This window comes from Prionailurus viverrinus, chromosome D3 (assembly GCF_022837055.1).
Source record: "Prionailurus viverrinus isolate Anna chromosome D3, UM_Priviv_1.0, whole genome shotgun sequence".
Taxonomy (NCBI): Eukaryota; Metazoa; Chordata; class Mammalia; order Carnivora; family Felidae; genus Prionailurus; species Prionailurus viverrinus.
This window is the reverse complement of record NC_062572.1, coordinates 20,433,433-20,460,592: the sequence shown is the minus strand read 5'-3', so window position 1 is coordinate 20,460,592 and position 27,160 is coordinate 20,433,433. Positions and strand designations below refer to the sequence as shown.

Sequence of the window (27,160 nt, the reverse complement as noted above, 5' to 3'; positions counted from 1 at the left end):
CAGGTGCTCACCAGGGCCATGAGTGAATAGGGCCTGCAGAGGTTTGACAGACACCAGGATCGACCAGGCATTTGTGCATCTCATTTGAAACCTACTCTGGCACGTTTAGGATCCACGCAGTGCTGATGGCCTGCATTTCCATAGTCTGCAGTTGCCCATGACACAGACTCAGGGACTCGTGTCCCTGCTCTGTCTTTCTAGAGATTGGAAGATCTATTGAAGAAAATATTGGAGAAAGTTCTGTGAGCAATGGCTTTGTGCTCCAGCCCTCTGAGGCCCCGCCTTGTCATCTTATATTAAATTCTGCTTATCCAAATACCGGGTCACCTCTCCTTGTTCTTCTACTCTTTCTAAATTAATCTCTCCAACTCTTAAATGTCTGGACCAACATCCTCCTGTGAGAACCTCAGGTTTGTCTCCTCTTCATGCTGAAGTTCTCTCTTGGGAGTAGCAAATGAATCTCAAACCAGAATTCAGCTCAGCCTGAGGGGCCTTCCATTGCTTAGCTGATTCCTTTTTTAAGTTTCATGGCCCCAGATCACCAGTAAAATATGAGATTGGTCAGGTGATGAAAATATGCTTTTCATAATGATTTCATGTCGGTGGTAGAGTCTGGGCTATTTCTCTCTCTTTCTAATTGTATGGCCACTGCATCCTTACCCTTAGTAGTAGTACCAATGATTTGGATCCCTAATACTCTTCTGGATTGTGGGTCAAGTCAACATTTCTTGCTAGCACTAGAAAATAGCTCTTTTCCCCAACTCTGTCTCTGAGAATTATTAGACATTTTCATTCTGCCTAGGCCTTGGGTCATCTTTCAGTATCTTTTCGGCCTCTCGATGATTTCCCAGGCTTGCTATATGAGATTGTGCTCTGAATCTTTTCTGTCCACATTCTTCCCTCTCATGCTCTTATTCCCCAGCTGCCCTAAATCTAATCTACCTTCTGTGCACAGCAGACAGCTCCGAGGTGAATTAATACCCAAGAACCTTCTGTGTGCACCATACTCCCACTGCTTGCTTTCTAATGACCTGGAGACTCCTCTGTCCCCCAATGGGGCCTCCATCTATGTGGGCCCCCTGCCACCAGCAGTCACTACCTCCCCGTACAGCTTGTATGGCCATCCTTACTGATGAGGACTCTCTCCAGATAAACCCAACTTTTAAAAACCTCTTTGCCTTGGGACTATGTTCTTTGAATACTTTTATGGCAAAGTCTAAATTCCGAGTAAATAATCCTGCCAGATTTATCTCTCAGATGAGGTGTCCAAGCCAAACAGAGTCCTGACTGTAAAAGAGTCCTGCTTTAAAAGCAAGATGCAGGGGCGCCTGGGTGGCTCAGTCGGTTGAGCATCCGATTTCGGCTCAGGTCATGATCTCACAGCTCGTGAGTTCAAACCCCGCATCGGGCTCTGTGCTGACAGCTCAGAGCCTGGAGCCTGCTTCTGCTTCTGTGTCTCCCTCTCTGCTCCTAACCCACTCACATTCTGTCTCTATCTCTCTCAAAAATAAACATTAAAAAAAATTTAAAAATAAATAAAATAAAAGCAAGATGCAGTGGGTGCCTGGGTGGCTCAGTAGGTTAAGCAACTGACTCTTGATTTGGGTTCAGGTCTTGAGCTCACAGTTCTTAAGTTTGAGTCCTGCATCAGGCTCCGTGCTGACAGTGCAGCACCTGCTCGGGATTCTCAATCTCTCTCTGCCCCTCCCCAGGTCGCTATCAAAATTTTAAAAAACAAAGAAAAGCAAGATGCAGTGTTGACTTTTTTCTTCCTTTACCGTGTTGGGCAGCTATAAATATCACTCTCCTGCACGGGGCCATCCATGAACAGGGCACTTCTATGAGTGCTTTGCATTGTTAGCCCCATAGGTAAATCTCACCAGGCTGCTTTGGAGTATTACTGTCTCTGTTTTGTGGTTGAGGAACCCAATGCTGAGGTAACGTGATGCTCTGCTTTTTGCTCTTCCTCTAAGACAGTCTATTTCGTATGCTTTTTCTCAAATCCCAAAGCTGCTGGTTCCCATTCTGGAGAATAGTCCCTGTAATTACAGGGTCCATGTCAGGGACGCTGAAACAGGGTGCACGTCAGGAAAAGGTGAGGCCTTTTATTGACCCCCCCCTTTTTTTGAACATACAGGTTATACAGGTTTCTCCATTTTCTATTCTCTCGGAAATGGCAACGTGTGTCCCATAAGCTGATGGGCCCATTTCTGGTTCTTTCTTACAGGGTGTAGGGTAGGAGGATGGAAGGCAGAACAGGGTAACTGCTACAGGAGGAGAATGGAGAAGGGCCAGTTGTGTGTGTGGCAAAATAAGAAGTTGCTGATGCCTAGCAAAGACAGCAGTGCGTGCACACACACACACAGAGTGCTAGCACTGAATGAGAGGCACTGGAATGAGAGCAGAGTACTTCCTCATACTCAAGGAAACGTTCAGATGGAGCCCTGCCCCGGGCCTTAGTGTGTGGCCTCCCAAAATATTTTGCCCATGCAGTGAGGGAGATGAGGAAGCCTAGGGCCAGGACGCAGGGGTATAGGACAGGGAGCCTTCTTGCTCACTGGAGAGCCAATTGCCCATTGAGCATGGGGTCTGACCCCACAGTAGGACATCTTCTTTTCATTTGGATGGTTCGTCTCACAGGGTGGCCCTACACACCCCCAATTCCAAAGTCAGACATATACCAGCTTCCACCAAAGTGCACCCCAGGGCTTGGTAAGGGTTTACTCACTCTTGGAACCCAAATCCACAGCATCTTCCTTGGTCAGGGTTGGCTTACCACCTTGATGGGGAGGAAGGCAGATTTTCTGGGGAGGTGGTCAATCTTGCATTGACATCACCTAGCCCCACAAACACAGGTCATATTTTTAATGTGGGAAACAAATATTAAACCAATGTCGTAGGTCTACATGATCTTATTTTGCTAAAAGGAATTTAGATGTTTTTACTGACCACAGTTAGTTGAATTCTATAAAGGGTTAGCCCTGGTGGGAAGACAGTCATGGGCTGGTGAGGCCCAAAGGCTCTGACTCATCTTCAGGGTGATGTCCCCTCTAGTACTGGGAACCTGACTTGTGCACAGTGAAGCCGTATCTTGGTGCATCCAAAGGCCAGGGATGGAAACTATGGATCCATTGGATCCACTGGTGAGGAGTGCTCGAGTACAGAGCCTTGGCAGAGTGAGCAGTGGGAGCCTCCGAAAAGCACTTTTCCTCCAGTGCACTACTGGCCACTTAGTATGTTCTGGGCCCTGAGGATGCACCGTGCGTGTGTTGGCCAATTAAATAGCCACGGAAGTAAGTGAGAAGGTAACAGATGCACCAGACACAAGAGCCAAATGAAGGAATGACAAATGGTGCCGTGAACTCCTGGGGCCGAACCTCACCCTGTTTAGCGTTTGCGCATCACAGATGCCGTACCTTCTTGTTTAATCAGTAACTGCAGATTCCCAAGGCTTAAACTGCAGAATAAGCTTAACGTAGCACAGAGGACACCAGATGGTTGACATCGAGGCTCTTTATTTCTGACCACTGCTTTACAACCATCCATTCAGGGATAACTCCCACATCTACCTCCCAAACTCAAATCTCCCTCTAGAAATTCAGATTCATACTTCTAATGCTCTAAATGCGTCTCCCCGAAGATCCCATTAACTCCCAGGTCAACATCCCCCCCTCCCCGATCACCTTTCCTTTCGCTGCTCACATTGGGCAGGTGTCTCAAACTGTGGCTTCTGTGTTCCGTCAAGAAACACTTACGCCTGGGCTTCAGCATCCAAGTGCCCAGAACGAGGCCTGGGATACATGCATCCAGCTACACAGGCATGTAACAGGGGCAGAGAATGGGCTCCGGGTCATAGAAGGTCCTATCACCACAATGAGGACAGAGGTTGGCACTGAACCAGACCATGCCAGGCCGCCCCAGCTCCTGCAGCATCTGCTTCAGCCTGGCATGCAGGTGGGCAAGCCTGCCCAGGTGGAGGGTGCCACGGACATCCTCGTAACTCTCCAGGGGGGCGGGATACAGCACGTGACTCAGCTTGCTCAGCCCGACGGTGTGGTGAAGCAGGTCCTCCAGGACAGCCATGGAGATGGGGTTTCCACAGAAACTGAAAGTCATGAGCTGTGAGCAGTGGCTCAGGGCAGGCAGGATGGCACTGAACTGGGAGTCCATGATCCCACACTCATCTAAGTCCAGGTCCTGGAGGGTGGCAGAGGCTCTCTCTATCAGAACTTGGAGGGGCCCGGCACTCATACAGGTCAGGTTGACCCCACTGAGACCCAGGTCCTTCAGCTGACTGACATTCAGGTGCTGGGACAGATGCGTCAAGTCTGATTCCGAAAGCAGGCAGTTAGTTATTGACAGGGTCTCCAAGGGGGTCTTCAGGCAGCTGGGAAGAGACAGAGCAGTTAGTTCTAGAGGATGGAGGTGGCAGGCGGAGGGACGTGGGGATGACCCAGGCCTCGAGGGAAGAGAGGCCCACTCCACCAAAACCCAATGTGTCACAGCCGATGGTCAAGCCCCAGGATGCCGAGCGCGGAAAAAAGGCACTCAAGTCAATCCATATTTCAGTGGAGTCCTTTCTCCATCACTTATGTGCTGGGTGACTTGGTCAAAGTGAACGAAACCTCAAACATCCCCTCTGCTGGCAAGTGGAACACAGCACGCCCTTCAGAGGTGTTGTAAGCACGGATCAATGGAGCAACGAGAGGCACTCAAACGGGAAGCCCGGCCCCATGTCTCAAATAAGGAAGGGAACCACTGAAATCTAGTACTGGGCCACAGGACTAGAAATGGTTTCAACGCAGGCTTCCTTCTGGCTGCTGCTCAGACCCGTCGCTGGGACCCGTTTGCATGAGGCCAATGGGAAATGGGCGTGAAGGGCTAACGTGGGCAAGGTCTGGCAGCACGCGGCCCGAAGGATCTGACTTGACACCGTTCCGCATTTCTGCTCCCTCCCACTCGTGCCCAGAATCAGGCATCTCCTCTGGACGTGGAACCCAGAGCAACCCTTTACTGCCAGGGATGGGAGGCAGGTTTGGAGGGAGAGGCTCGCGTTGTCAAAGCTGCCGAGCACAGAGCTTGCGATCTGAAACCTCACGTCGGGATACGCTTTCCCTTCATCAACTCCCTCAGGTTTAGTTATTTTTTTTTAAGTTAGTTTTGACCATCATCATTCAGGCATCGTTTTCTCAGGAAGAATTCTCAAAGGCACACTCACCTGCCCCCAACCCCCCATATACAGATTCCTAGTGAGGAGTCCCTTCGAGGAGTGTGTATTCTAGTTCATACCTCCAACCTTCATCTGGGAGGTTATGTGACAACATGCATGGGGACATCATGGCCGTGTGTGGACCTTCAGTGACTCCTGCCCTCCGGCACTGTCAAACGGCAGGCACGCGGCAGATGCCCCTTACTGTTTACTGGAATGAAAAAGGGCTTGTGCCCGTCTGCCAAGAAACCTCACCATCCCTCACCTGAGCACTTGGTCCAGGCGGTCCTTAAGGAAGGAGATAGAGTCCAAATAGAGCTCCTCAAGGTAGTGCAGCCTGAGGAACTGAGAGGTGAACTGGTTGACACACTGTTCCTCCTTCGTGGGGGTGGAGTGGGCAGACATGTGAATGTGGGAGAGGAGGAGCCTACGCAGATTGCCCATCTGACCCAGGTGAGGAGCAAACTTCCCCAGGGTGGACAGTTTCCAGGTACAATTCACTTCCAAATCCTGGATAGAGTCCAGCTGCACCATTTTCAGGATCTTCTTAATGTTCTGCATCGGCATGGCGAAAATCTTCAGCTTCTTACAGCACAGGTGCAGCAGACCTTTGCCCTGCTTGACTTTCTGGATGAGGTAGGTGAGAGACTCATCAGTGGTGCCTTCTTTGAGGCAAAGATCGATAAGCACCTCCACAGGAGCCAAGGTCTGCTTGGGCCCTGGCCTGCAACTATCTACTTTTCGCCTCTTCTTCACGGGCTGGGCCACCTCTGGCTCCAACAGGGAGTATATACTGGCCCTGGTCCCAGACCACACGGTCCAGAAGTCCTGATGAGCATTCTTCCGTAAATCCAGCACCTGAAGTTTCCACCTCCTGTAGGGAAGATGGGAGACAGACCGAGAAGCTTTCAGTCAGATCAACAGGGAATACGACCATGAGTCTCAGAATCTAGGCGAGGCCCAGACATCTGGCCTGTACTTTTAGTCCATACTCTGTATGTCGGTGTCTCCTTGGGCTACTGAGATCCTTCCCGCTCCCCACTTGTAGCACCTTTAAGTGCCATGAAGAAGGGTCAGGCACATGCTTCTTTGGTCACCTCTGCATCTCAATCAGCTCTATGTGTGCACAGCCTGTTCCAAGAGTGATCCCAGCAATGGCCCCAAGACAGCTCTGAGCTTCCTCACTGGCACCAGCAGAAGCCTCTGACCTACCCTGTGGCCCTGTACTCTCCTCTCCCTGACCCCAAGCAAGAGCTGGGACCCCGAGGGCCCTCTCAAGCTATGGGATCACCCTCACCTGGGCCGAGGCTCCTGGGCAAGCAGGACGTCGAGTCCATCCAGTGCAGCGTGAAAGATCTCCTGGTGAGGCTGCTGCTCCTTCATCAGGGCCCCCAGAGGAAGGCAGGCAAAGGGCCAGGCCTGCACCATCGCCTTCAGGGTCTCACTGTACCTCCCAGCAAAGGCCGCTATGAACAGTGGTGGGAAGAGCTCCATGGGCAGCACCTCCAGAGCAGCGATGGCCAAGGCCTGGTCCTTCAGCAGGCTCTGACCTGCCAGATCCACGAGTCTGGGTGGGGCCGGGAGGCTCATCCTGATGAATCTGCTCCGAAAAGAATCCTGGCGAAACATCCAGGGAACAAGGCTAAGTATGAGCAACCCCATTATCCCTCCAGCCTTGAGAAATGAATTCAAAGCCAAAATCACTGTTCTGACAATAACTGGGGAGTCCTCAGTTTACCCCAGTTCCATTCTCTGCTAGGTGGCTGCAAAGCCACAGTTCTGCCTGTGCGGGAGCCAGAATGAGCATCTTACCAGGCCCTGATGGGAGAACAAGATAACCACTGGCCCCATCCTTTTTTGAGAAAAGTTGATGATTATAACCTGAGGACTGAAAGTACAGAGGAACAAGGAATGCCACGTGGCCCAGCATAACCCCCTCCTCAGCTCTAACAATCAACCCAGACGGGAAAGATTAAAGAACGTCCGTACAATAAGTACCATTACGTCATTTAAAAAATTTTCAAGTGTAAAAGTGGCATAACAATGTTCTAAAACATGTGGTAGTTGGAGATGAAAAAAATACACTATTCCCCAAATGATTTTATTATGTCTCTCCTACAAATAAGAAAATTACCATTTTGTTTAGAGAAACATTTTGTTTACAGCTCATATTCAGAACAAAGCCTCCACTTTTAAAAATACTCTATGGAGTATTTTTTTTTCCTACGGAATATTTTTCAAGCTTTTAGTTTATTTTTCTAAAAAACAAAGCTCTAACTAGTAAAATCACAAAACAATAAATTTTATGAACTATAATTGCCAAACACAAACTAAATGTTTAAAATTTAAAACATCATCAAAAAAGTCCAACTAACTAGATGTCTTTCGTTTCCCAAAAAAAAAAAGCTATTTGATTAAGAAATATTGTAAATGTCTGTAAAATGGCCTAGACACCAAAGCAGAAATCAAAAGGTTTGAGATTAAGGCTAAACTGTATTCCAAGGCAAAAGCAAAGCCTACTCGTTCATACGACATGGCTGAGGGCAGTGTGATGGCAGTGTCCCAGCCTGCAGCTGCCGCCTCGCCACGATGGGGCATGGCGCAGGGGACCATCGGCTCGGACTTCAGGCGGCACTCTACTGCTCCAGACCTCTGGGTCTCTCGGCTGGCTCCTCAGAAGCAATATTATAGGTCTTTCTGGCCTCACCCCCCCTTTTCAAATTCTAGCTGACATTTCAATTTCCAACTGAAAGCACAATCTTATCACTGGATCTCCATCCAGTTAATCCAGATTGGGTTTCTGACTTTCTCTATACAACTGACTGAATCATATGCCCCATTCATGAAAGAAAAAGAAAGAAAACCAACCTGAAGGTACACTTGGGGGAGTTTTGGCCACATCAGAAAAATTCAAATGTTCAAGTTAAGACAGCTTTATGCAGACAGTGGTGTTGTCCCAAAAGAAAAAAATAAATAAAATAAATTTCCAGAATATCACATAGGCACTTAAACTTTGTATTACCTAAAACCACAAACTGTGTGTCTATTCACAAAGGAACAGTGGTACAATTGAAGAATTGTTGGTCTTCCATATTTTGACAGTCAAGGCTTCCCTGAAGGAGTTCAGGTCAGAATTACAACCAGGGGTTGGCCAGAAGAAGGGAGGGGCTGGGTATTTGAACAGTACTGGCAACCAAACCGGGGACAGGACTAGTCCAATTCTGACAGCCACTGAGGGGTCTTAGAGGCAGGGAGAGAAATAAGCGTGAGCTAAAACACACATAGCCTCGTCATCAAGAAGCTGCCACCAGAAGACTTTCTCTTTAGGCTCAGGTATCCTCTTCCAGAACCTGACTTTTCAAAGGCCGATCAGGTCTAGGCATTTCACGGGGGCCTTGGCCCTAAATGTGATCTCCAAAGGCCCCTTCCCAGGTATATATTGACAACTGCTGTTTCCTCAATCCTAGGAAACAACTAATATAAATGCAACTTCAAAAAGCTCCTTCTGACTCTGTCCCTAAGCTTCTTAGTTACTCCCATTCTGCTGGGAAAGCACCATTAGGAACAGGAAAACTTTCACCCACTCTCCATATTAGGTTTTGTGCACAAATACCAACACCTTTCCCTACAAAATTTGAAGCTATATTTGACATTTAAGGATCTGCCAAATTTAGAGATGATTCCCATGCTGGGCTGGATCACACATTGGTGGTTTCAGAACACACAGAGTGAGAACATCTCCCCCCATAAAGAATTCTCCAGGCTATTCTTTACTCCTTGCATGGTGATGCCCAAACAATTCTTATATACTACTGGCAAGGAGACTGGGATTCTCTCCACGATGTTCTCCATTTTAGTATCTTCATGGAGACTGCTTTCTCCAAATTACTATTACCCGTCTGCATAAAATAGGGTTAAACTGGAATGTGCTCTCTTGGCATTTTAGCCACTAGGCAATCACCGCTACCAATGAGCTGTGAGACTGAAATTGGCAACAAAGATAATCGTAAATGTCCCTGATTATTGAGCTGTCACTGGACACAGAAATGGTGCTCTGGAACATTTCATCCAGTACCCTCAATAACTTTTGCAGAAAATTTAAAGTTCGCTGTGATTTTATTTTTAGCCCAGTGAATCCGGGACTCAACTCTACACAGGGATTAGCTTGGTAGACACCCTCAGAGGAGGGGTTTGGATGGATCTGCCCCACCAAATGATCAGACAATCTCAATGTTAGAGAGGCCTGATGACAGACTTCACCTGGACCTTGGGAAAATAGGAAAAATTGCAGAAGTCCAAGTTTGGGAAGTGTCTGTGGGATCCCAGTATCCAGATCCAAGGGGGCAGGAGTGACCATTGCCTTCAGATCTAACGATGTTTAGTATGAACCAAACACTCTTCCCTTGTGAAGCAAGGGACACTCCTCTGTTCACCTCCACATAGATAGAAGCCTGTTGGACCAGGGGACACGCTGTGGGGTTGGAGGCAGGGGCACCAAGAGCACATACAGATAGACCGTCCTTCCTGCCCAGGATCAAGACTGGCTCCGGACAACTCCCAGGGCCAAGGCATGAATTTGAGGCATGTTCCTATTGCATCCTGGTCACCCGTTCTCATGGTCTTCATTTGCTATACAGGCCAGAGAAGCCCCTGGGCTCGTCAGGGTGGGTGCCCTGCCCCCACCCCTTCTAGTCAACAGAATTCCAACTAGGATCCCACAGCATCTATCTTATTGGGGTCTTTAGAATGTTTCTATGCCAACTGGGCAAGCCTACTCCGTGTCCCTGGCACATGAACCCATCTCTCTTAGAGCCTGGGGAGTGGCTACAATGCTGGGGAACACCTTTCCATTGGTATCAACAGAAATCAAGGCATTTTCCTCAATTCTACTGAGCACTATCTTGGAGGACATGACAAGCCACAAGGTGAAGAAAGAAAATAAACCCAACTGCTTTTCTGGATCCAAGAGGCCCCCAGCAATGCCAAAAGACACTTCCTGAGTTCCAGAGAAAGACCCCAACTCCACTGGTCTTCAGGGGTGCCAGGCTAATGAGAAGCTGGGAGCCCAGTCCTGATACAGGGGTCAGTCCCTCTCAGGCTTTCTTGAGGACGCCCTCGGGTAGACAAGATTCCACATGGCATCCAGTACGTCTTCAACATTTTCCCCTGGAGTCACACCTCTTATTACCCTGAAATATTTTGCCCTCTGTGTCTTTAAAAATTAAAGGTCTCTCTCTTGGCCCTCCCTGCCCCTTCCTGTACTCAACAAATCCGGTGACATCTAGACCTAAACACGGGATTGTTCCTTTCTTCCTTGCCAGTGAGGACCTGTCCAACGTCCAGGTCACTCTGGATCTAGCCAGTTAATTCTAAGGAAGTGTTTCTGGAGGCACAGTGGGGGAGGACTCATTCTAGACTGGTGGCAGGAGAAGGGACTAAAAAGGAAAAGGCCAAGAGCATCCCATGTGGGGCCCAGAATGGAGGGAGAGGAGGAAATGACAGCATAACAGGAGGCCAGGTCTTCTGGCTCCCACAGAGCTGTGTCCCTTAAAGGGTGGAGACATGTCTGAGACCACCTAGAGACACTGTGCGCCTGAGTAAGGTGCCAGTGGCTGTGTGTGTGTGTGTGTGTGTGTGTGTGTGAGAATGTGCACACCTGCATGTCACTGCAGACCAAGGGCACAGAATCAGACAAATGGAGAGTATGGGGAGAGGAAGAGAAAGTGGCAAGCCAATTCCTGCATGCAAAGGTGACAGATTTAGAGGGAAGGTGAGGGCCCCAGCCTCGGCATTCAGCCCTTGGGCTGCTCCTTGGGATTTTGCTCTTCAGCCTCCTTACCTATCACAGCTCAACTGACTGAGATTTGTGCTTTGTGGGGGGCAGGGGGGCAGCGAGAGAGAGAAAGAGGGAGAGAGAAGGAGGGAGAGAGAATGGGGTCTGGAACTGTGTCCCTGTCACCAAATTGACCCTCAAATCTTTATTTGCTTTTTATTTTTATTAAAAATTTTTGTTGATGTTTTATTTATTTTTGAGAGAGAGAGAGAGAGGGCGCAAGCAGGGAAGGGTCAGAGAGAGAGGGAGACACAGAATCCGAAGACAGGCTCCAGGCTCTGAGCTGTCGGCACAGAGCCTGACGCGTGGCTTGAACTCACAAGCCGTGACATCGTGACCTGAGCTGAAGTTGGACGCTCAACCGACTGAGCTACCCAGGCGCCCCATGACCCTCAAATCTTGGACTCCAAGCCATAAGAAGGTCATGGTGGCTCACAGTAAAGCCAGATGCATCAGGCTATCAGGCACTTTCCACTGGGATTTGTTCCACTGGACAGGAAGCAATGATCCTTGGGGTTCCAGGGACACTGGCCTCACACTTGGTGGGAAAAATCCCCTATGCCCTAAGTTGAGGGCTGACAGGAGGCACTGGAGCATGTTCACAGGGATGTCTCCGGACCAGCTGGCCCCTTGCCCCATACCCAGACACATCCTCTCTTCTCAATCCGTGATTTACTCAAAAACACTTACTGAGGGTCACGGATCTTGCATTCTATTGAGTAAGCAAATGAAAAAGCAGCAAGCTGAAAAATAAGTTAATCACAGGTTGACTTTGCTTTGTGTGGTAGAACAGGGCCATAAAAGTGACCATGCAAGATGAAACTATGCAAAGCCACCTTAACAATTCACAGGCAAAGTTATGGCTTTTCTGTGGCAATTTAAAAATTATTTTTTGCTAACCCATTAAGAATTCTTCCTATCAGTTACAAGTATGTTAAGAAATGAATAAAATAGTAAAACTACTGTTTATTTAGTACACTGATTTTAAACACTAAAAATTAAATCCCTTCTCTGTAAAAAAAAAAAGTATCAAAAGTGGTTTTAACATTGCTTATGGTTCTTCTCCTATAACTTTTGGTACAGAATGAGCATCTTTTCTGTGCCCTGACAAACTATCATGCTGCCTTCTAAGTTCGGGGAGGCTTCCGATATCTTATCCTTCGTGTTTTCAACGCCATGACATATTTTTGAGAGAATTCCTTTCGTGTGAAGGTTTTTGCCAGGATCAGTTCCCCCGGGGTATCTTCAACCCTTTGTCATAGCTGTAATCTCCCTTTACACTTCTGCGGGAGATGGGGACTGTGCGCTTGAAGCTGGATTCTCAATCACAACGATGAGTAAAAAGAATTCCTCGTGTTTGGTAGAACTTAGGAAGTTACCAAAGCAGTTCACTTTTCTAGCCTCTACTTTCTCAAGACATAAAATGTCGGGATGCTTAGGCGGCTCAGTGGGTTAAGCATCTCTTTCTTTCAGCTCAGGTCATGATCTCACAGTTGGGAGATCGAGCCTTGTGTGTCGGGCTCTGTGCTGAGCATGAAGTCACCTGAGAATGGGAACATTCCACTCATGGGGTCAGCAGGTCTGTACCAGCTGAGTCTGTGGGTCCTGTCAGGCATCCAGAAGGATGGGTTGGGGAGGGGTGCAATATTCCCAGGAAGAAATCTGCAAAGGCCTGAGCTCACTGTCTAGAGGCACCTCCGCTCAGCAGCTCTGTCTCTCTGGTTGAGTCAGGCTCAGAACAACTCCTGCGAGAACCCATCTCCCCTGCACACCCTCGGCAGGAGCAAGTAAGAGAATTCACTGATGGGGTGTCACCCACAGGATCTGAGGTACAGAGGCACATGCAGGTCCCTGCCACATGTGAAGCAGGGGATAAGAAGGGGGGCCCAGGGCGGCGCTGGCGCCACAGGAAGTAGACCTCTGCGACATCTCCACCGTGGCCTGGGTTCTGCTCTGCTCATCTTCCTAGCACTCTGCACAGGTGAGGGACACTAAGGAGGGGAGACATTCTGGTCGCCCGGGGCTGACCCCTCTCTCCCCCTCTGCCCCAATCTCCTCTGGAATCATGGCTTTCACCTTGACCTCTCCTCTTTGCAGGTCCTCCTCCTCTCAGGGTCTTGGTCCCAGCGTGTTCTGACACAGACACTCTTAGTATCTGTGGCTCTGGGACGGAAGGTCATTTCCTGCTCTGGAGGTCACGGTAACTCTGGGCTTATAAGCCAGGCATCTTGCTATCAAGGATGCCCATGTGCTACCTGACACAATGCATGAGGTTGTCCGGGGCCTCCGTCCCTTCTCCAGTTTCAAGTCAGACCATAGGCCTCCCTGATCTTGGGATTTGTCTGGAGCACTAACTGGGCACTATTATTGTTCTCTTTCAAGGAGTGTCCCTTTACCCCCAGTGGCCCAAGCCCACAGGGCAGTGAGACCAAAACTTCCCTGGGCTCACCCACTCCGTCCCTGCTTGACACCAAACAGGAGTCAAGTCTCTAGGGTCTGATGCCAGCCCTGCTCCTGCCCCCAAGCAGAGGTTGTGAACATTACCGTGGCTTTGGGAATGGAGCCCCCAGCACAAGACAGTTCCTTCTAATAAGAAAGCAACAGGACAAATGCTCCACTGGGGAAATGACTGGAAAAAAAATAAAAGCTCCTGCATCTTCCTCCCCTCTTGAGCAGCCTCAAGATGCAGACTCCATCCAGCTCCTCCAAGATAAGAACAGAGGGAACAACAGGGCTTTTCCAGACACCTAAGATGGGGGGGGGGGGGCAGCTTACCTGAAGATGTCTTCTGTCCACTGTGGTCCGGCTCAGACCGGCCTCAAGGTCCTCCAATACTTGGTGTCCCTGGTCTCCTAACGTCTCAGTCACCTGTTATCTACCCAAGTCTGAGAGCAAGAACCAAAACGCTCGAGAAACAAAGAGGCTGTGTGTTAACACATGTATTGAGCAAGCCACGGGCTCCTATGAAAATCTCAGCGAAGACTGCTGAGGAAATTGAATACTTGAGACCCGGTCCTGCCCAATGGGGGGGGGGGGGGGGCGGGAAGCCCTCTAATCTCCAAATCCGACTACCAATTTCTCATGAGCTGAACCAGAGAACAATCTGGAGTGGCAGACCCTGTGGTCAGTCAAAAGCAACCCTTCCCGCGAAGACACAGACCACGTTTCTGCCCCTTCTTCTGTCCCCCCATACCCTGGCACTTCCAGAGGGGCCAGATTCCTAGAAAAGCCACTCCATTTCAAGTGCATACCCATCCAGCTAATGAGATCAAACAATAAACGCAGACGCCCGAGTTCGATGAATTATTACGTTTGAGACTCATAACCACGGCCACTTTTACGAAGCAGGTGGCGTACGTGGCCTGACCTGAGCCAGAGCATGTTGTTCGGTCTTCACTCCAACCCTCCGTTTTGATAATTCACTTTTCAGATAAAAAATAGGGGCGGGAGTTGGGGGAGGGGGGGTGCTAACCAGCGATTAGTCCAAGGTCACCCTAAGAGAAAGCGGAGGATCCGGGGCTTGAACTTACGTTTTCTGCAGACCACGCACTGGGCCACGAGGTCTCCCGCGCACAGAGGCTGGAGGGAAAGGACGCGCAATGACTCAGCAAGCTGCACTGAGCTCAGCCTCCGCAAACAGCCTTATCTGACCAATCCCGGTTTCTCTTTCCTTCCAGGGCAAAATCTCACGAGATCTTAGGATCACGAGTGGGGTCGCCCAGGGAGTCCAGAAGGGGTTTATTTTAATGAGCTAGAGAGGATGCAAGATGGGGAGGGGTGGTGCCTGTGGCCACGCCCACTTGGCTGCGAGGTGGGAGAGTGGGGGGAACGAGAGTCGCGGTGGGGGATGAGAGATGGGGACGATAAGGGTGGGTTCCACAGGGTACGGAGGGTCGGATGCGGTAAAGGAAGTGGGGGATGGGGCTGGAGTGGGATGAAGGAGGCCTTTGGGACGGAGGAGAGGCTCGAGGCCTGGAACTCCCCCCCGCCCCCCGGAGCGGGATGTGGGGTGCCGGGGCCCTGAGCGAGGCTTCTCGCCCCACTACCCCCTCCGTGGCTAGAAAAGATGTTTTGGCCCTTGGCCACTCCAATGCCTCCTACTCCCTGGACTTTACCGTTTATGTAACCCCTGCGGCACAGGAGACCCCAGCTGGGGTTTGATTAGATCGTCCTCTCTCTGGGGTGTGCTTTCTTCAGTCTCTCCCCCCCCCCCGAATTTGGTTTTCCAGAGCTTTTTCAGAAGCCAGATTCTTGGGTTTGCACTACTTACCTCCCCCAGTCCTCGGATGATCTCAGCTTTCACTACTCCTAAATGCAGGCTTCCTCTCTTTCAGCAACAAATAATTTTTGATAAAATCAGGACTAGACCAGAAGGCTGAAAATGTGGGAGGGCGGTCGTGAGAAGCCGGGAGGTCAAGGCCGCCGAGGAAGGATGGATAGGCACCGCCCGGTACCCGTGGTCTGGTGGTCGGCGTCTCTCAGCGCTGTGGCCCCTTCACCCTTGGGATTGTGCGTCAGGGGCCACCAGGGGGCACTGGGGATCTGGCAGCCCGAATGGTTCCAAGACCTGTGTTTGCAAGGCCGGTGTCTGGTTTGAGCACCTGCTTCCGGTGAGTCCGTTTGGGAGAAGAAAAGTCGGGCTTCTGGGGAGATGGCAAGACCCAGATGGTTGAGGATCCTTTCCCGGTGAAAAGAGAGGGGTTAAGAGCAAAGCGGAGGTAGCTTGTACTTCAATTTAAAAAAAAGAAGGGGGCGCCTAAGTGACACAATCCGTTAAGCGTCCAACTCCTGATCTCGGTTTTGGTTCAGGTCGGCCATTATCTCAAGGTTAGTGAGATCTAGCCCTGCAGGTTCTGGTGCTGGCAGCACAGAGCCCGCTCGATATTCTCTCTCTCCCTCTCTCTCTCTCTCTCTGCTCCTCCCCTGTTCACCTTCTCTTTCAAAATAAATAAACTTTAAAAAAAAGAAAAGGAAGTACAAGGGGTGCCCGGGTGGCTCAGTCAGTTAAGTGTGGGACTCTTGATTTCGACTCGGGTCACGATCTCAGGGTCGTGAGATCGAGCCCTGGCTCCATGCTGAGAGTATGGAGCCTGCTTGAGAGTCTTTCTCTGCCTCTGTCTCATTCTCTCTCTCTAAATAAATAAATAAACATTTTTAAAAAAATAAGTACAAGGGGGAGGCCCCATGCCTCCTTCACACTGGCCTAAGGGACTATACCTCCTCACACTTTGAGATTGTGTTTTTTCTGGAAAGGGAGGTAGGGTCAGGCATTGTGCCTTGGTCATATAGAGGGTCCTAAATCTGTTACCACAGGCCGCAGGAAGGTCCTGGTGGCTGAGAGTAACAGGGAAGTAAAGGCTGGGTGGTTTTTGTGGGTCTACCTTGCCATTCCTCCAGATATCCCTATGCCTGTGAGGTATAGCAGAGCTGAAGAGAGTGTGTGAATACACAGGTGCATGCAAATGAGGTCATTGCCTTGATCCCCATTGGATCTACTGTAGTCATCCAGAACAGAGCTAATTTAAAACTCAATTTTTTTTGTGCTTGGATCTGGAGACACTCAGCCTCTCCTTCCTCTGGTCTTCTGCACACCTCCAACAAACATTTGTCCTTGAGTGCTACTGATGCAACCCTCAGGCAGATATACTTAGTCTCTGGCTCATTAAGTTTAGGATGAAAACTGAAAGAAAAAAAAAAAAGACCCCAAAACAAGAACACCATTGTTTTAAAGTGGCAAGTTGTAACTAACTCTCTGAAGAAAACAAAGGGGCTGGTATGCAAAGTTACAGAGGCTGGCAGGCTCCTCCCAGTTGCTCAGGAGCCCTGAGGCCTGATTGCTCTTTTGGTGTTGACTGCAATTGATAAACTGAAAAGATGAGGTCTGTAATATTTGAAAGCAAAATGCAGATCACATGATTGATCATACAATGCAGTCCTCTTCACATAAAATTAAAACATGAATATTCCATTCATTCATTCATTGCTTCAAGTAATCTTTATGAATGTTTACAGTATTCCTGGGAGGAAGTGAAAGTTACATGGGCTCTACCTTCTGGGAGACACACAAAATAAGCAGGCCAAGGTGTCCAGAAGATGGTCACTAAAATAACACTGGGTATATTGAAATACCTTTCTGTATTTATTGGAACTTTTTCTATCATATTTTTTTCTTGACCAGCGATGAAAATAGAGCTATTTTTATTTTAGAACTATGAAAAAAATAGAGGGAAATTCACTAGAAGGCCAAGTGCTCACTGATCCCTGGAGGTGGTACTTCTGTAGCTCCAGGCCCCACAGATCCGGCCTCCAAGTAATTTCTTGGGAAGAGGACTTAGGTCCCCCACACCTTTCCTGCCTGGGGCAGGTCATCTGCATGCTCCTCTGGGTGCTAAGCCTCAGGGCCTGGGGCAGAGGAGGAATTAAGAATCATCAGAGTTCAGGAGCAAACTTGCATGGAGAGTCCCCTTGCATCTCAAACTATGCAGAGGGGGTAAGAAAGTCTTGAGTGCCCTGCCCGAGTATTGGGGTCTGAGGAGGAAGAGCTCTGGGGTGTCTTCACCATGGCCTTGGCTCCACTTCCCTTTCCTTCCCCGCCTCACTTAGGACACAGGTGAGTGCCCTCAAGGAAGAGGTCATGTGGGTGCCTGGACTGACGCTTCTCTGCCTCTTCCCAGGTTCACCTGGGTCACCTTCTCTGCATTGCTCCTCCCTCTCTGCGTCCTGGGCCCAGTTCTTTCTTGACCCAGCCTCCCTCCGTGTCTGGGACTTTGAGACAGATTGTTCCATCTCCTGCACAGAAGTAGCAGCCATACTAGAACCTACAACCCTGTCTTCTGGCACCAACAATGAGCGGGAATGGCCCCCATGTTCCAGATGGATGCTGTGAGTCCTCTGCCTTCAGGGATTCCAGCTCTATTCTCAGGCTCCAGGTGTGGCGATACTGGGTCCTTGACCATCGCTGGACTGCAGCCTGCGGGCGAGGCTGATTATCACTGATAGTCATAGCATTTATCTGCAGTGCTCCAAGCCCACTGGGAATTGAAGCTTAAAAGATCAAAGATGAAAACTATTAAAGAAAAAGATTAAAACCTGCAGTGTTCCAGACCTTCACACCAACCAGGCAGTCAGGCTGTGATTTCTCCTGTTCTTTCTGCTCATCACCCCAGGGGCGTAGGTGCTTCAGGAAGGGGACCCCATACAATTCCTGTTGCTCTTTATGATGATGTTGGAAAGAAAAACAGTTTCCCAGGGGACAAAGCTTCACAAAAATGAAAGCTTCCTCCTTCCTCTGGGCCTTGGGATGCAGACTGTCTCCCTCTTCAGTGGCAAGACCATGGGAAGAACAAGGGCTTCTCATTGGGCTGAGACAGTTCAGGGACCATGTCACCCGAATACATCCCTCTGCACCTCAGTATGGGTCCATGGGTCTGGGCACTCCTGCACTCAGCGACAAAAGTCTCCCTCCATCTTACCTGTCTCTACCTGGTTTGGACCAAAGTGACCCAGACGATCCAGGTATTATTATCCAGTTTTCCATTGCTGGGTAGTAAACCACCATGAATCTAGTGGCTGGAAAGAATACTCATTTATTACTCCACTTTCCCTGGATCAGTTTAGCAGGGTCTCCTGCTCGGTGTCTCTCCAAGCTGAAATGAAAGTATGGTGGCTGCTGCGTTCTATTCCAGTAGCTCAACTGAGAAAAAAATCTGCTTACAAGTTGACTGGCAGAATTCATTTCCTTGCTGCTATATGACTGAAGCCCTGGCTTTCTGACGGCCTTTGGCTGTCGGTGTTTCTGGTTTCTAGAGGTGGCCCACAGCATCCTGCCACATGGCTCTCTCCATAGGTATGGCTGTTTGCTTCTTCCTGACCAGCAGGGGGACCTCTTTCCAGTTTGCTAAGATGGACTCTCTAAAAACATATTTCTACTTTTCTTATATATTACTTGTATTTATTATATTACATATAATATGTAGTAATGTATATTATATTTTTAAACATAGTGTAGTTTACACATAATGTTATATTAGTTTCAGGTGTGCAACATAGTGATTTGTCAACTCTATACATTTTGCTCTGCTCACTACAAGTGTAACTGCCATCTGTCACTGTACAAGACTTTTACAATACCCTACTGTATTCCCTATTCTATACATTTAATCCCCATGACTTATGCATTCCATAACTCGAAGTCTATATACCTCCCACTTTCCATCACCGATTAGGCCCTACCTAGCAACTACCAGTTTATTCTCTGTATTTTTGTTTTTTGTTGTTGTTGTTTTTTCCATTTGTTTTGTGTTTTTAGATTCCTCGTATAAGTGAAATCATATGATGTTTTCCTTTTTCTGTCTGACTTATTTCACTTAGCACAATGCCCTCTAGGTTCATCCACGTTGGTATAAATAGCAATATCTCATTAAGAGGGAATCTTACAGCACATAATGTAATCACAGGAGTGACATCCAGCCATGTTTTCCATTTAATGTAACCTAATCAAGGAGAGACATCTCATCACCTTTGCAGTGCTTATTGAGTAGAAGCAAATCACAGATCTTCCTAAATTCTAGGGGAAGAGATTATGCAAAAGTCATCACAGGATGCATCCTCTACTGTCCTCAAATAAGGAGACTTCCAATCCTATTTTTAAGCTCAAATCCATTGTTAAAGCCTCTTGTGAGAAACCTCAGCAAGTTTCACTATGGGAATAGCAAGAGGTAGGAGACTTTGTTCTTAAGCTTTCAGTGTCCCTGCTGTCATACTTCTCTTAGTTCATGGGCATCAACCAGGGGAACATTTAGGTGACTGACCATGCTTCTGCCCCACACTAGCCCCTCCCCTCTGCTCTCTGACCACTGCCCTAAAACCAGGCCTCACACCTTCATGCGCTTCTTTCTTGGGATCGCTTCAGTACAAAGGGTTCCTCTGTGCCTCCAATCTCTGTGAGGGAAGTTTTTCTTTACACACTTCAACCAACGCAACATGTTGCAACAGACTTAGTGCAGAAGTCAATGTGCACATCCAACAGTTTTACAGTAAGCCAGACATTAAAAAGATTTGCGGAAAGGAAAAAAAATTCAATGCCTCATTTTTTTTCCTAATCTTTGAATACAGTCCTATTTCATTTCATTGTACTTTGAAGATACTGGGTTTTTGGTTTTGTTTGTTTGTTTTTACAAATTGAAGGTTTGTGATGACCCTGAATTGAGCAAGTCTATCTACGTCATTTTTCCAATAGCATTTGCTCACTTTGTGTCTCTGTGTCCCATTTTGGTAATTGTCACAATATTGAAAACTTTTTTCATTATTATTATATTTTTGTGGCGACAATCATTGCGACTCACTGAGTATGACGTAAACATAACTTTCATATGCACTGGGAAACCAGAAAATTCATTTGGCTCTCTTTATTGATATTTGTGACATTAATTTAGTGATAGTCACTTTATTACAGTGGTCTGGAACTGAACTGACAATATATCTGAGGTACGCTTGCATATAATAAAATATGTATAAATTATATTTATTTACCTGTGGTTTGCTTAGTATTGTTATGTATAATTAAAGTAAACATTTTAAAAATGTTTTTCAATTTTAATTAATCTGGTAAACATTGAAAGATGTTATCCACACGAACAAAATCTTTGGGGGTAACTCCATAATTTTTAGGAATATAAAAAGATACTGGAACCAAAAGTTTGAGAACAACTGACTTGGAACAGTTGTTTACAAAACAATAAAAACATGGCTTTTCCCAAGTGGTGAGATGCTTGGTGGTGATTCTTTTCTATTTATATAGTTATATTATTATTGAATCTCCTACAAGCCATGCTAATACAGAGTTTGTGAGTAGGGTTATGACATAACCTCAGGTACATTTCAAGGTCCCTATGGTTGCTATGTGGTTCTCGTGGGAGATCTTGGCTTGCCTCTGGTTTTGAGGACATCCTGGAGGTAGAACAGCAGGGCTTGCTTTTGGAGAGGATTCAGGTCATAAGGGTGAGTGAGGGTCAAAGGTAACACCTGGAACTTCATCTTGACCCCTTGACATTAGGAAGAATGAGAGAGAAGCAAATATGAAAAAAAATATCTAAGAAGTCTTCAGGCACCGTGTTAAATTTGCAATGTCTCCACTGTTAGGTGTAAAAAAAATAATCAAGTACAGCTAAGCACATACAATATAATCCTCTTCATATGCAATCATAAATATATGTAATATTTATTTCCTTCTATTCATTCAATAACTAGCTAGCAATGCTTTCATGGACTTTATAATACTTTGGGGGTGCTGAGGCAGAGAATTATGAACACAGCATTAAAATCTGGGACTAATGAATTATGCCTAATTTATATGGGCAAACATTCTTTTGGATGCATAATGATGTGTCTGGAATATGGTCTCTAACAGGGGAGGACTCTGGCAAGAATTTCTTTTTTAGTTTCAATAATATATTTTATTATTAAATGTAGAACACATATTGGGTTACAATGAATTCAAAATATTACTATTTCAACATATAGTCAATATTTTAAACATCGTTACTGTGGTATTTTACCTTCATTCTTTTGGTACTAAGTCTTCTAAATCTTTCTCAGTTCATTGCAATCTCAGTTCATGGCTAAATTTTCATCAGTAATGCTTGATCTGTATTTAGATTTCATAAAATTTGGTTGAAAAAGTAGATTCATTCACATACTCAAGTTGCTCCAAACGATAACCGAATGGTCATATTTTAAATTTAAATTTAGATCGAGTTAAATTAAAAATTCAATTCCACAGGGTCACTAGATATATTTCAAGTGCTTAATAACCACGTGTGGCTAGTGGCCACCATATTGGAGATTGAGCCCCTGGGCATCTATTTATTATGTGCATCACTGCAGGTAAGACAGGGATGAGTCCGACACAATCCGTTTCCAAGGGTAGGGGAGAGGGTGGTAGTGTTGCTAGGACTGTGGCCTAGGAGAAGCCACGGTAAGCAGTGTGTTTACCTCTGTATGGCAAATGCAGCCACAATCAGGGACACAGCAAGGAGCCCTTGTTTGGGCACCAGGGTCCCTCACCACCATCCAGGGCTCTGTCCGGTCTCCTAGGGAGGGTGAGGGTTAGGCTCACTGGTGCTCTAAACTGCTCCTGAGATTTCAATGACAGGAAGAGATGAAGGAATGACTTACTATATAGATACATACCATGAACGTTTGTTTGGACTGTTGTGGAACCCCTGAATGAACTTGGACTTACAGTTCTGGAGTCCTGTGGTTTCAGCTCTTCTCCCTTGAGTAACCTCTGCTCAGCAGCTCTGTCTCCCTTGGGACTCTGCCTCAGATCTATTTTGAAACAGATCTTTCAACCATACCTTCCTGGCGAGGGTCCCAGGAAGCACAACATTTTGGAGGGCCCCAGACTCAGGGTCTGGAACCAGATAGGGCAGTGAAAATGGTCAAGGCTCGGTGAGCAGATAGGCATGAAACCCACTCTCCAGTCTCCATTCCAAAACGGGGCAGCCTGGTGGGATAAACAACCCCACCCAGGGCTGTCCTGCCCAGCTGTGGGCTCAGGAGGTGGGCTCTAAATGAAATACTCCATTGTTGATTTTGGGTGAACTTATTCTTGCTCAATTAGGGCATTGGTCCTAAACTTACCAACTATCTTTGTTTTTGTTTTCAAGCTTAGGGCTCGGTTTGCCCTGACTCAATGTTCCTCAGCATCCAGGGCTCTGGGACAGAAGCTCTGGAAGCAGCAGTGAGCTGGGGATATCATGAGGTGTCCTGGCACCAATGAGGCCCAGGCACTGCCTCTAAACTCCAATTGATACTGTTGGTTCTTAGCCTTCTGGAATCTTGTACCATTTCTCTGGCTTGAGATCCAGCAGCCCCAGCTTCCCTACCATCTCCAGGCTCCACCATGAGGACAAGGCAGATTATGACTATGTGTCATATGTGTGCACTGGTACTTAGCACAGTGCTCCAAGCCCACCAGGGAAGTGAGAGCAAACTCTGCTCTGAGCTCATGGGACTCTTCCCTACTCTTATCCCTGCTTCCCTCTGTACAGGGACATTTCTGCTTCTGTGGCTGGGAAATTCAGAATTTCTCTCTGAATTCTTCTTCTGGCTCTTAATGAAGGGCACAAGGAATCCTCTCTGGGTCACAGGTCTCTGGGAAAATAAGACCATCTCTGCTGAGTAACAGGGCCCAGAATATGGCTGCCATCCGATGCATGGAAGTCAGGAGCAGGGGACCCAAAGAGTCTTGTCTGGTGCATTCAAGATGCTCCAAGCACAAACTGATGGTTAAATTCCCCCTAAACCAACTGGTCCATATCACAGGCGACACCCATGCATTCAACTTTGCTTTCACCACATTCTGTTCAAGATGGCCCTAATAAAGGGGCCATTCTTCTGCAAGTCCATTGCCAAAGCCCTGGTAACAAGAAAGCCTTCAAGATTTGCAGAAGGAATAAAGAGAAGGGGGGACAGATGAGACCCTCCCTTTAGGGTCTCTCCTTTGACCTGACACTCCAACAGTACTTCCTGGGACAGAAATGGGGGAGAATTAGAGGGACAGACCTGTCCAGAGGGACAGGCTCTGTACAGAATTGCCTTCCCACAGACCCCAACCCACTGTCCCTGTACCAAGCTTTGCACATGCATCGGCCTCTTCATTTCAGTGAAATATTTCCCAATTGGTTCTTTTGTCCCATCTGTGGAAAAAAAAAAGCTGGTGGGTTTGTCTGGTGTGCCACTCTCCTCCTGGCCTGATTCCAGTTATCCTGCTAGATGAAAGAAAAGAAATAAGCACATCCCCGTGTATCATGAATGTTTGCTCAGTCCACTAGGGAACTTGCGAACAGATCTGGGCCTCCAGTGGTGCTTCATGCTTCTTATTTTCTCCTCCCGGAGAGGCAGCCACTTCACAGGGACTGGCGGGAGAGGCCTCTCCTCTCCCTGGTGGCATCACATCCTGGTCATTTTGTCCTTTGTTTCTATAACTCTGGCCAGGGGCTGGGCCTGGCATCTTTGCAGACATCAAAGGAGGAAGGAGCAGGAGGTTGAGAGGCACTGCCCAGGATGTCCTGGGGACTTCACACTGGTAACCCCTCCATGCCTGCGATGGGAGGGATGGAATCCTTAAAAAATAAACCTGCTGGGGACAAGTGTGAGAATGCATAGGCGACTTCCTAAAATTTCTTTAATTGTGTAAGGAAAACGTCCTGTTAATACTTCTTTGAATGGAAGCAATAGCAAGTGGGGTGCCTGGGTGGCTCATCGCTCAGGTAATAACAAGAGCACTACGAGCTCGACTGTGAACAGGACAGGATTGTACCAGTGGTTATTTCTGGAACTTTTCTTTCCCTGGAGTTCTCCCTTTGTGGAGGCTCAAACAGTACAAATAGCCTCCCAGGTTTCCCTGAGTATTGGAATTAGCTAAAGAAAACGACAGGCCGTTTAATAGTAACTTTTAAACATTGGTTGCAGAGAGCTCCCGTTTCTGGGATATATTAGGGCACGACTGTGCAAAACAGATTGAGAACAGCCCCTCAGAGTGTTTCCTGCACATGCACCTCAGTAGGTGTGGTGGCCTGAGTACTAGCCCCCAAAGATATCCAGTTCTAACCTTTGGAAGTTGTGAATGTTACCTCTACGGTAAAAGGCACTTTGCAGATGTGATTAAGGATCTTGATGTAGGGACTGTGTCAGTTCATTTTACATGCTGACCTCACTGGCCATGGGGAGACCAAATTAAACATGATTTTCTGGTATGTCTGTGAGGGTGTCTCCAGATGAATTCTAGGGATTAGCATTTGAACTGGTGGACTCAGCAAAGTGGGATGCTCTCCCCCATATGGGTGGGCACCTTCCAATCCATTGAGGGCCTGAATAGAACAAAAGGCCGAGGAAGGAGGAACTTGACTTTTATTTTTTCCTGTCTCACTATTGAGCTGGAACATCTTATGCCATCTTTTTCTGTTCTCGGACTGGGATTTGCAACATCGGCATTTCTGGTTCTCCGATCTTCAGCCTCAGACTGAATCACACCAACAGCTTCCCTGGGTCTCCAAGCTTGCAGATTGTGGAACTTCCCAACCTCCAGAATCACATAGTCATGTATGTATGTGGACCTATGTATCTCCTATTGGTTCTGCTCCTCTTGAGAACCCTGACTAACAGAAAGTCAAGGCACGTTATCTTGGATTATCTGGTGCTCCAGAATGTAATCACGAGTGTCCTTCTAAAAGGAAGGCAGACCTCAGGGGCAGACCTGAGGACAGAAAAGGAGAAAGCGTGGTGACCACAGAGCAGCAACTAGCATCACATAGCTACCAGCTATGTGGAATTCTGTTGGCTTCTAGTAGCTGGAAGAGCGAGGAATCCAATGCTCCCCTGGAAACTCCAGAAGGAGCCAGCCCATCTGACTCTTTGATTTCAGTCCTGTCAGCCTCATTTTGGAATCTGGGCTCCCAGAACTGTAAGAAAATAATTTTCTATTATTTTAAGCCCCTAAGTTTATGATGGATTGTTATAGTGATGGTAAGAATGTGATACATCTGCATATCATACATTTTGAGATCTTCTCCAACTATTGTGCCCTTTTAATTTGGACTGTACAAGCTTCCTTTGTGTTTATGCCCTCCCACTGATAAAACTCAGGTGTATGGTGAATTAGTTTTTAATGTTATCCAAGAAATTCACTTTGTTTTTATAGGTTATAAATCATATCTAATTCAAATTATTTTATTTCTTAATTTGAAACCATTGTACTTCTTATGTTTGCATCATGATTGATTGTGTGGGCAAATTATTCTTGAACAAATTAAATAAGATAGTGATTCCTGTATCTTGGAGTGCCTGAAAATCCACCAGTAATATATCACTAAAGAGAAACCCTCTGCCTACTTCTTGCAGGAAGCATCCAGTACCTTCTACTGACCTCCATGGGACCTCTGCCTTGTGGACCCCAGACAATGGGGATTGGCACCCCATCCAGCACAACTTCCAGTCTGGTGGCAGGTCTCTGACCCTGTTATTTATGCACAGGCATTTTATTGTTATTCAACTTCTGAGGATGTGCTGATTTCTAAACATGCCTATAGCAACAGATACATGAGTTTTGAAGGCTCTTCCCCCTGCCCCCAATTCCTGAGACTCTTCCCAAGTTGACCAAGGGGTTCATATGCTTGAAGTTTTTAACTGTGTAGTATGTTATAGTGGAAATGTTCTGTGTGTTCCCTGCTCCATAGGACTTCTCATTCCTAGCCTTTATAGGAGCTTGTTGACTGAGAGAAGTGAAAATGACCATATGCTGCTGGGCCAATGAAGCGGATGCTATGATGAGTGGCCCAGATTCCATGAAAGTCATGTCATCCCTGATGCTGGAGGGACAGAGAGTCCTCACCTTCCAGTGTTCTCCTGAAACTTCTCTCCCAGGAGGGATTTGCCCTCTCAAAGTCATGTCCCTCTCCGGAGCAGCCTGCATGCAGTGATTGTTGGATGCACCAGTATACAGTCCAGGCTGTCCTGCTGTAATATGGGAACACCCGAAGGGTTGTCTCAGCTCCAGAAATGCCCCTGGAGTTGGCTAAGACTGCACCATAGCCCAGGTAGGGCGACCACAGATGAGCCTTTCAGATCTGCCTGCCTAAGGAAACCTGCCTCCAGGATGTCAGTACAGGTATTTTCAGGATCTGCCTTAGCTTTCTAGTTAAGGGATGTGCTTCCTGGGCAGTTGCCTGGCAGTGACTGAGCATGTCAATGTGAAAGGCCTCGCCGATTCTCAAAACTGGGATTTCTCTATGCTTACCTCTGCTCTGGAGCTCCCCAACGGGCAGGTTGAGATTTTCTCACTGCTGCTCTGAGTTTGGAGGCTCTTACTCTCTAATCCTCCTTCTGCACCCTTCTCTCTTCTCAGGGGATACATCTCCACTGCTGTCTGTAGGCTCTCCCTGCTGACTCCTGCTCTCTCTCCCCTTTATTCTTCTCAGGCACTGTCCTCCTTTAGTCTTCTGCATATCCGTCTCTGACTGGGAGAGTGCCCCTGGGAGGGGCTGAAGTGTCACACCACGGGGGCTCATTCCCTGATCCTGCTTCTTCTCTTCCTTTGCATGGGACAGGGGTGACAC

General features: G+C 47.6%; 2 protein-coding genes, 1 long non-coding RNA gene, 1 pseudogene and 3 gene segments (V, D, J or C); 5 read left to right on the top strand and 2 right to left on the bottom strand.

Annotated features, from left to right (window-relative positions):
- LOC125148931 (immunoglobulin lambda variable 5-37-like) overlaps positions 1-27,160 on the top strand; it is a 1,027,427-nt gene that overhangs the window by 648,196 nt on the left and 352,071 nt on the right.
- LOC125148968 (uncharacterized) overlaps positions 1-27,160 on the bottom strand; it is an 863,358-nt gene that overhangs the window by 485,291 nt on the left and 350,907 nt on the right. The gene's annotated exons all lie outside the window — the stretch shown is intronic.
- Positions 1-27,160, top strand: part of LOC125148944 (immunoglobulin lambda variable 5-37-like) — a 657,272-nt gene that overhangs the window by 282,825 nt on the left and 347,287 nt on the right.
- The window catches only part of LOC125148935 (immunoglobulin lambda-1 light chain-like), an 899,300-nt gene that overhangs the window by 544,220 nt on the left and 327,920 nt on the right, over positions 1-27,160 (top strand). The window lies entirely within an intron of this gene.
- Positions 1-27,160, top strand: part of LOC125148936 (immunoglobulin lambda variable 5-37-like) — a 647,249-nt pseudogene that overhangs the window by 300,702 nt on the left and 319,387 nt on the right.
- LOC125148937 (immunoglobulin lambda-1 light chain-like) overlaps positions 1-27,160 on the top strand; it is a 498,673-nt gene that overhangs the window by 156,453 nt on the left and 315,060 nt on the right.
- PRAME (PRAME nuclear receptor transcriptional regulator) lies at positions 3,766-15,399 on the bottom strand. 2 transcript variants are annotated; one of them, XM_047827426.1, is made up of 7 exons: positions 15,313-15,399; positions 14,573-14,621; positions 13,818-13,948; positions 8,078-8,141; positions 6,507-6,826; positions 5,475-6,083; positions 3,766-4,387 (listed from the first exon to the last, which is right to left on the bottom strand). In XM_047827426.1, exons 4-7 carry the CDS (start codon positions 8,108-8,110, stop codon positions 3,811-3,813), a joined length of 1,539 nt encoding a protein of 512 aa, XP_047683382.1. In that variant the 5' UTR covers positions 8,111-8,141; positions 13,818-13,948; positions 14,573-14,621; positions 15,313-15,399; the 3' UTR covers positions 3,766-3,810. The 2 variants fall into 2 exon arrangements, with proteins under 2 accessions (XP_047683382.1, XP_047683383.1); XM_047827427.1 differs by lacking the exons at positions 8,078-8,141; positions 14,573-14,621; positions 15,313-15,399 and having other exon boundaries at positions 13,818-14,328.